At 34.4% G+C, this 10,298-nt stretch overlaps 1 protein-coding gene across 1 annotated transcript; it reads left to right on the top strand.

Annotated features, from left to right (window-relative positions):
* The first annotated feature begins 6,399 nt into the window (after positions 1-6,399).
* Positions 6,400-7,197, top strand: LOC110104687 (transcription repressor OFP7). The gene has a single exon (XM_020833910.2). It carries the CDS (start codon positions 6,400-6,402, stop codon positions 7,078-7,080), a length of 681 nt encoding a protein of 226 aa, XP_020689569.1. The 3' UTR covers positions 7,081-7,197.
* Positions 7,198-10,298: the final 3,101 nt, after the last annotated feature.

Raw genomic sequence — 10,298 nt, 5'->3', positions numbered from 1 at the left:
AAGCGTAGGTAAAACGCAAGTAAAGCGCAGGTCAAAGTGCAGTCAAAAAAGCGTAGGTAAAACGCAACTAAAGCGCAAGTCAAAAGCGCAGGTGACGTAGCAAAATTTTATTGGATGTCCGAACCTATTCTCCGAGTCCGGTGACCGAATGCAATAATTTGCCCACTGAGAGAGGAAAATTATTAGGTGCGGAGTGTGCACCGTCCGCACAAATATGAATACCTAGCGAAACCCATCGATACCAAACGGTACCGAGTGCCGATACCTAGCGCAGAATAAAATTTGTGCGGACGGTTCTCCCGTCCGCACTCCGCAGCTAATAATCTCTCAAGAGAGACTCTCTCCGACGCTAAGAAAAAAAGTATTAATGCAACTCCATACGCAACTGATACATCATTAGCTGAGCAATGACGTAAGATTTTGTTGATTGTGACATAAATATAATAAATATATTTGAAGTTAAAACTTTACACAAAGTTGATAATTAAGGGGAATTTTTTTGTCAAGAGGTGCTAATGAAAATTTGAGCTTTTAATCTTTTTGCGTGATGAAATTATCATGATAATAGAGAGAGAGTTTAATATACTAGGGTTATCAGTTGGGGAAATATAATCTTTGAGCTTTTAATCTTTTTGTTGCTTTTAAGTTTTTTTTCTTATTTTGACAAACAAGGGTTGCAAGTCGGGAAAATATAATATGCTGAAAATAATATCGTAGATTTGAAGATTAGCAAACAATTTTTTTTCTTATTTTGAGAAAATAAGATCACTGTTTGGAGATATATACCTAAAATATTATTACTATAATTAATATATTCAAATTTTGAGGGTGGCCCGCCCTTAGGTAACTATAGATCTACCATTCTACCCCAATGAAGGGAGTCAAACTATTTTGAATTTTATTTATATTTACATGACAAACAACTTCGTATATTTATAGATAAGCTCCCGACTCCCCACTCTTTAGATAAAAGAGGAGCTCTAGATTTGATTTTGGCTTGAGATTCATGAGAGCTCGATGGCTCTAAGAATCTCAAAGTTCAACTCGAGCACGACTGTCAGGCCACATCCTACCATCACCACTCGACCAATCTCATCTAGCCGCCACCCTACCGCCTTCATTAGACAATCGCTTCACCGCCACTGTCAAAATATCGTCAAACCTTCACCCTTGAAAAACCATTCTATAATCGACATCGAATCATTGCTCGATTGCGACCATCAGAACATCGTCCAACCAATACCAACAAAACACCACCCAATTGTTATCGATGAACCACCTTTCGACGTATGTTACCCTCCTATGATTCTCATACCACAATCACCTACCTACAATTTTCCAACCAGTGTGGCCCATCTATAGTCATTCGGCCAGTATCATTCGACTATTGTCATATGGCCAATGTTGTAGGGTATGGTCGCCACATGACTATGGTCTTCCAACCTCCATCATCTGACTAAGATCTTCTAACCTCCTTTGTTTGATTATGATCATTCTACCACTATTACCAAAATACAATCCTTCAATCACTTTCATCCAACTATGGTCCTCATACATTTATTCCTTTGATTGGATTCGCTTGTCTACAATGATGTCTACTAATATCATGACATAACATCACTAACAATGCCAACACAGATCATCACTTATAAAATTGTTGTACATCAATGACATCAACTTTAACTCCTGACACTAGCATCAAGATTTACATTGAACTGCTTCGTCTCTCATCTCCTATTCTCAAAAGAGTACGAACTAACAAACAATCTATTAAAGACCGCTCTTATGACAACATACTATTCCAACTTAATTCAACTAAGTAATATATTCTATGCATTGTATGCTTACTTTCTCTAGGTAAAATACATCATTTGTAACTGATGACAAATACCAGTTGAATCATTTTAATTGGAGTATTGAACCATACTCCATTGTTTCCCCTTTTTCAAAATTTTCAAATCAAATGTCTGGTGTCTTATCCAACTCTTCACACTTTTCTCTTATTTATGAGCTTATTAGATTTTCGTATAATATCAATATGTTAAATTTTATATCTCTCTACTGATGCAAATGTTATGGGACACAACAAAAGCAATTAATCATGCTCTAATTTTTGTTCAAATTTCAAACTCATACTTTAAGATTCAAACTAGTTAGCTTTTATTTTAGTTATAATTTAATAAATTATGAGGTACTTGTCACTTGTAGTAACTCTTTAAATACTTTTTTTCTTGTGTCGCTTAAATAATTAATTTTCTTAATAGATCAATGGCAATTGATATAATTTTGAAATCAAATTCTCGACTTTTTTTTACTTTTATAATGCAGATGATCTTAGGTTTCGTTTAAGATAGTTTTGACATTTTTTAAAGTATTTTTTTAGTATAAAAATATTTTGATAAAAAACTTTATAAGAAAATAATAAAAAAATCATCACAAACTAAGCCTTAATTGCTTGGTGTAGATTTTAGATTTTCAATTAACAAACTTTAACCGTCAGAAAACATAGTGGAAATATAGTAGGCCCGAGCAAATTATACATAAACTATATAGAATATAGTGGACATAGATTATTCTTTACTTGTCAATATTAGCTCCAATTTTACGAGTTTTGGGCCCTCTGACCTGCTCAAAGTTTTGCTTGAAGCTTTCGTACACCTCAATATAGTATTGGGCTGGGCTCTTAAAAATAATGCCTGAGAAGAATATTAAGCTTACACGTGGTGCCTCAAATACGAGAGAAGCTGAGTAACTAATCCCTCGGCGGACCTAACGGCAACCAACCCCACAGGTGCCGGGTCACGCACTTATTTTCGCCCCACTTAGCTAGGGAAAAATACCGCATGAGAGATGAATTGAAGGTTGGAGGTTTCCAACCACGCTCACCCATCAACCCAACTAAGCCCGGCGGGGTTCCAAAAAAGGTCTCATTGTTTAACTATGCTACATATGACTTTTCTTGTTTCAATCATGATTCATACATATGTGAAATAATAAGGGCTTATGATGATGAAGAATTGGTTTCTATTCACTACAACACTATAGTGATGATGGCTCCAGCTTTGCCACCTTAAATGACATTTCTCGCTGTATGTCTCATTTTACTATTAATCTTTGGGTTATTTTTGTGCCTCATTATCTTGTATTCGCTTTCATAGAATTTTTTGTCTATTTTTTTTTCCCATTGTAAGCTCTTTGTGATCATATATTGTATCTTCTGTGCAATATTTTGACCAATTAATAAGTGTTGGGCATGGTCCTCAAATTCCAAAAAAAATATGAGTCTCGATGCATATTTAAATTAAAAAGTTTTAGAATTAAATTCAGCACAATTTGATCTTTAATTTGGTTTTAGTTAACTTATAGTTTAATAAATCAACTCGGTGAGACAAATCCCAAGTATTCAACAACAAAGAAAAATAATTTGATTCAATGAGTCCAAATAACCTTAGATCAAGATCTTGAAGCATAATTAATTAGAAATTTTATGGCATCAATTAGAAGATCAAATTATTTCCAAATTTGATATTCTTATATTCAAATCAAGTGTCTAAATGAGAAAAATCTAACAAACTCAGGATTGCTTATAAGTTACGATAATATTAAGATACATAAACAATGAATGAATGATCTACGATCAAATAAGATAATATTGATCATGCGATGTAGTGTTCAAGATTTTTTTTTTTTTTCATATTTACGAGACATACTACTCTAAAAAATCTATAGATAAACACTCTCTACATAAAGAGGACTATTAGCTTGAGATTCAAGAGATTTTATAGGCTTGAAGAATCTTGAAACTCCACTTGAGAACCACCATCATCTGACTACTACAATCTGACCACCGCATAGCCACTATCACTAGACCACCATCATCAAACATTTGCTAGCTGACCACTATTGTCGGACTGCTCAACCCGATAATAATTGTCAAACCTTTGTCATTGTTGAACTACCACTGATAAACCTCTACCATATGACCATTGTTGTTAGACATCCACCTCACCACCATTATCAGACAACTGCCACCCAATCACTATCATTGGATCATTGTCACATACTAAATACTATCATACAATTGTCAACATCTACAATCATCTGAATGAGACACCCTATCTAAACTCCATGATATTTTTTATGAACTCCCCATACTATAATAATGTCATCTCTAAATTAAGAGACATTCAAATATTTGTAATTAACGCTCACATGACGGAACTATTTCAATTAAGAAGGTCCTTACAAATTTGTCCCTTATTGTGTTTTCGTTGTAAAAAAGATGATATCATCTATGCTCTTTTCATTTATTTATTATATGCTTGATATTCGTGCAAATCTAACATGCAAAACTCTTACACTCTATTGCCAATTAGGAGAATTTTAATAATACAATTAATTACAAGAATATGATTAGATTAATTTTTATATTTCCCCCCCTTGATGTTTAATGTGTTGAGTCATTATTTAAATGTCTTTCCTTCATTTAGGACAATTGGTGCAATGTGCTTCTAATTGAGATTTGAAATTGATGGGAGCATAATCATCTAAATTTATTTATATGATTTACTTGTTGATAATATATTATAAAATATGATTTATTTATCTTTTATAATTTATATGATCTTTTTGATATGATGTGATAGGCAGTTTATGTACATTATTTCTATTGCATGGAAATAATTATAGCTCATATAATTATATATTATGTTGATATTTGATCCAATATTTCTCTTAAAATAATTATCTACATAAACAATATTTTATTCTTTTTTACAATATAAAAATAAATATATTACATTTGCCATATCTAGCAAAACATTGTATAATGAAAGCAAATGAATTTAAATAATTCCATAGATAAATTTTTCACCTAAAAGTAATTATCTATATTATATATTATAGTAGCAAAAAATTAAGTCAAAGATAAGTCTACTTTACAAGAGATTATTATGTGGGGACACAACTTTAGGTCTAGAGGCGAATCAGGTGCAGTCTTGTTATCCAGTATCGAGCAATATTGAGCTCGGTATCGAGCAGTACTAAGCTAAGTACCAAGCTGCGACACCGAATAGGGGGTGATGTGGCGCATTTTATTGGGCTCTGAATGACATTCAGCGTCCAAACAGAATAATTCATCCTATTTGACATAGTTTTCTCGTTGTTTTTGTTCTTTTTTTTTAAATTGCAACCACAAATTTATTTGACTATTATTTTCTTACGACTTTTCAAAAAAATTATATATAAAATTTTATTTGGGACGACTTTCTTATTCTTTTATAAATCAAAGTTTTAATTAAAATTTTTTAATTAATTTTTTTACTAAGAAATTATAAGAAAGTTATTCCAAATAAAACCTAAAACACTATTTTTTGCAACAAATATATCTAACTACTTCAAAAAGATCCTAAATTTTAAACAGCTCTGAAAATCATGTTAATCACTTTGGTTATGGCAATTCTTTTATGAATAAGAATATATATTTTCCCCAAAAATAAGAATATATAAAACAAATCGAATTAAATTAGTAAAAAGCTGCCTCCCTACAAGAGAACACTTGGGAACAAAAACATGCAGGCCCTATATATAATACTACATGAATGACATATACAAAGAAAGCTGGAGAGAAGAAAAGCTCTTCCAACTTCCACGTTTCACCCTCTACAGGGAAATAAGAACCGCGTTCTAGACAGCTCCCCAGCCGACGCACGCCGGCTTTACCAACAATTAATTTATATTATCATACAAAAATATTCGATGATCAATAAATGTAATTGAAATCATTATTTTTTAATAAAATCATACCATTAACGCTAAATTCCTAATATATTTTTTCATTATACAAACATTTTGATGCTGAATTTCTATTTTTTATTATTTAACTATTTAGAATTTTTTTTAAGAATGGTTATATTATTATTTATTGTTAAATAAATATTACTAATTTTAAGATTAATTGCGTTATCATGATTTAACTCTTTGTTGAATCTCAATTGAATATTTTCCCACAATTTAATTTATAATTTATAGTTCATAATTATTAAATAAAACTTTTTTTTATTAAAAAAATGTATCATGATTAAAGAAAATTGATATCTCGTTCATAATAAAATTTATTTTTAAATAATTATAATATATGATTTATTTGATTAGTTATATATATACACTATAATTATCATTAAATAAATTTAAATTTTGATATTCTTATTCTATTCTCTTAAATAATAATTTAAGAGAAAAAAATAGATGAGTAAATTCACTTATAAATTCAGCACCGCTTTCCATTGCCCCGATGGGGTAGAAAACTTGGCAGCTTTTACGAATCCCCATACTCCTCTCTTTAGTCCCACGTCGCTTCCACATCTACTAACTTCTTCCTCATTTGTTGCACCGGCCTCCATGCATCGCTTCCGCCGCCTCCTCTTCGATTCCTGCCGCTCAAATGACGACGCCGTCATCCCGCCTCGAGGCTCCCGCAATGCCCCCGTCGTCTCCTTCTCCTCCTGTAACTTCCGCTGCACCTCCGTGCCTCGCCGGAACACCGTCGCTGCTGATGTCGCCGCCGACGACCTCTCCCTCGCACGGGAAACCCCTGCCTATCTCTGGCGCAAGGAAGAGAAATGGCACGTTGTCGCTTACGATGAAGTCGCCGCCGGCACCTACCCCCGCAGCAAAATCGACTCACACTTCGCCGACGACGGTATCCTCTTTCCATCCAAGTTAGCCGCTCGCCGGAAGTCGAAGGTGGGCCGCGGAGGCTGGTTCTCAAGCGACGACGAAGGCGAGACGGCGCTGATGTCTTCCTCGTCCGATTCCAAGGAATTCGCCGTTGAAGCGGCGGGGAAGGCCATGAGAGAGAGTACGGCGGTGGTGAAGAGGTCGAAGGATCCCCGGCGGGATTTCCGGCGGTCGATGGTGGAGATGGTGGTGGAGAAGGGGATGTACGATGCCGATGAGCTGGAGGAGCTGCTCCGGTGCTTTCTATCATTGAATTCGCGGCACCATCACGTCGCGATCGTTGCGGCCTTCGCCGACGTATGGGAGGCGCTCTTCTCATATGATTCCGGCGGCTGCCGATGAGAATGCCGGCAAAAAAAAAACTCTTCTTCTTTAGATAGCGGGCGTGGGTTTTCACTTTTCAACTTTCATATTGTAAGAAAATTTGATAATGCGATACTGCGTTTGGTGCTTGGTTTTTTTGATCGTTTGGGGCAACTTTGTTGTTAATTTTAAAATAAATTTTTAGTATAATATTTTTAATTTAAAAATTCATTAAAATAATATTTAAAAAAGCATCAAATTAAGATTTTGTTAGGGGTTTACAAAAAAAAATTATATTATTTATAAAACATTATAATTTTTAAAACATATTAAAAATGTTGCTATTAATTTATTTAATATTTCTTTTTCAAATAAAAATATTATATAAAAAATACTCATCGTGAAATTCTTAACTATCCACCATTGCTTAGTTTGGTTGGTGGGCGATTACTATTAGGAACCTCCAACCCATACTCGATTCTTATCGAGCAAGCGACAACGTCTCTTAAGTGGGGCAAATTATTGCGTCCGGTCGCCTAACATGCGGACATCCAATCCGGACACGCCACCTCACCCGGATGCACTGGGCCCCGGCTATTTTTGAGTGACATGACACGTTTTTATTTGTGTCCAGACAAATCCGAACACCGAACGCAATAATTTGCCCTTAAGTGGGCCCAATCAAGTGCAGGACATGAGATTTCTGGGATGAGTGCCTCTTATAGGTCAGCTAAAAACTAATCATGCCATCAAGTGCCCTTTGGAGAATGACAATTGTTGAATATGGAGGTCCCAAAAAATTAAAAGGAAAAAAAAATCTTAACGGTAAGAGTATTTTGATTAGAAAGAGGTAGCGTCATGGGTTATCTTCGGAAACGTATGCGTCTGGAGAACATATTTACGAACAGTGACGTGCACATTTAAAGTGAAGGTATAGTATTTTACTATTTTTCAGCAACTCACTATTTGCTAGACTTCCATAGCCACCTCAAGTCAAAAGCGTGTCAGTCATCAAGCTTTTTCAGCCGTTGATGTCAAATCGTCCAGGAAAAACAATAAAATCTTGCAGTTTTTGACAATTTTCAGATTAAAAAAATATTCGTAATTTTCAGACAAAATGTCAAGGGAGAGTACGATTTAAAGAAAATAAAAAACATAATTTTTTTTATCAAATATTTTGATCCTATCAAACTTAATTATGCGTTATGAAGGCTGCAATTTTGCTAAATTATTTTATTTTAGTCAAACTTTAAGTTTTAATAGATAGCTATTTGGTTTGAAATGAAAAAGGAGAAAATATTTGGAATATAAATATAGAGATTTTTAAAGTATTGATTTATAATTAAAAATAAATAAATATACATTTTAAAATATTTAAAATTCACTTTATTTTAATTTGACCAAGTTCTACCTATGCTTAATTTGAACAAGTTCTACTTATGCTCTAAAATCTAAATATGTTGTCATGAGTGTCATGGCTAGCCGCTTGTTGGCACTACTGATAAACAATGGTTGGATATCCATCATTATTGTCGAACTTACAAGTCGCCATCTGCCACTAGTTACTGTTGTCGGCCACCACGTTGTAGGTTTTATTATGTATTTATTTTACTTAAATTTAATAAATAAAAACTAATTATTTACAAAATTATGTTTGATGCATATTTTCTATTAAATTTAGAGTTAGATTTCGACCATGTGCAACGTGATTGAGGCATTCATTGACACAACCTAAACATATTTTTATGACAAAGTATGTATTTTTTGTCCTTGATGAACTAATAATGCACGTATGTCAAGTACACAAATAGGTAGTTAAAGTGAGAATGAAAAGATACAAGAAAAATTTTAACGTGGAAAACCTGAATAGGCAAAACTCACGGGCATCGCCCAAAAGAGAAGAATTAACTAAATTTTAGTAAACTATAAAGATTGGCCCGTCCCTTGACTTGGAGGAAGTGAAATTATAATAGTTTGGAGAGTTGAACAGTAGTTCGCCAACAGTCGACAATCGGGCGGTAGTCCGAAGATGGTCTAGTGGAAGTCTTGCGGCGGTCGATAATCGGGTGGAAGTCCAGTAGCAGTCGGCTGTCAGGCGATGGTCCAACAATGATCAAGCGGAAGTCCTGCATTAGTCAGCGGCCAGTCCGTGGTCAAGTGGCTGTCGGCGGTCGGGCGATAGTCCGACGATAGTCGATAGAGGTTCATCGGCTGTGGTGTATGGGTGGAGCTCTTGAAGCCTTTGAGCTCTCTCCATTCTCCAATCAAATGTCCAACTCATATGGGCACTATGGGTCTATTTATAGATTTTCATGAGTGACACATCTAGTAAATATGTAGAAGATCCTAGGCAGGTTCGGATACTCCATTTGATGGCCCATATTGATACCCTTGATTATAAAGTTTTTTTTTTCATTTATGTGCCTTAATGATGACAAAATTAAGTGATCATTGGCTCGTTGGATTCATCTCATCAAGCCACTCGATTCGTGTACACTAAATGTATAAGCATGTCATGTTTGAATATTATATATTCATTTAGTTAATGCTTTTAACCTTCTAAATATTCTTTGAACTCTTAATTTGGACCCATTTGGGCTCGGATCGTGACGATTTCAGTGTCATTGGGTTTATCTCATTGAGAAGTTTGATTTGACTATAAGTTTGTTGAAATCAAAGTTCATATAGTCTTAAATTTAATTTTGTAAGTTTCTATCTTTAATATGCCTTAAGATTCATGCCTGATCAATATAGTTTTTGGTGATGTATGAATTGTCCCTCTTTTTTTGGATGTTATTGCATACGGAGTCCGAAAATATGTATTGGTACTTTTCAAACGGCTCTGATTGGTATTTATAAATTTAGGCAATTTATGAGGCACGACCGCTCCCTAGTCGCTAATGCGGACTTTCTTGTTGGGTTGTGAACCAAGTAAACTATAATTTATCATAATTTTAGTTTATGCTGATGTTGGGATGTATATTGGAGCAAAAAGAAGCACAAAATTTTGCTCCAAACCTATCTAAATTGAGAGAAAGTGATTATAGAGGCTTTTTTAGGCTTTGAAAGTGCTAAAATTGAGTATTGAATGTTGAAAAAACAATCCTGATGACCTCAAAAAAGTCAAAATCGAACAATCCATGCTAAAAATTGGACCCGGACACGTATTGGCAGCCGAAACGACCGAATGGATGGTGCCCGCAGGAGCATGTACCGTGTGCTCCTTCAGCTTTTAAATTATGTTTTCCTTAGGGGTT

This window comes from Dendrobium catenatum, unplaced genomic scaffold (genome assembly GCF_001605985.2).
Source record: "Dendrobium catenatum unplaced genomic scaffold, ASM160598v2 fragScaff_scaffold_72, whole genome shotgun sequence".
In the NCBI taxonomy this organism is placed as follows: Eukaryota; Viridiplantae; Streptophyta; class Magnoliopsida; order Asparagales; family Orchidaceae; genus Dendrobium; species Dendrobium catenatum.
The sequence above is the reverse complement of the archived record's forward strand: the minus strand, read 5'-3'. Positions and strand labels throughout refer to the sequence as shown.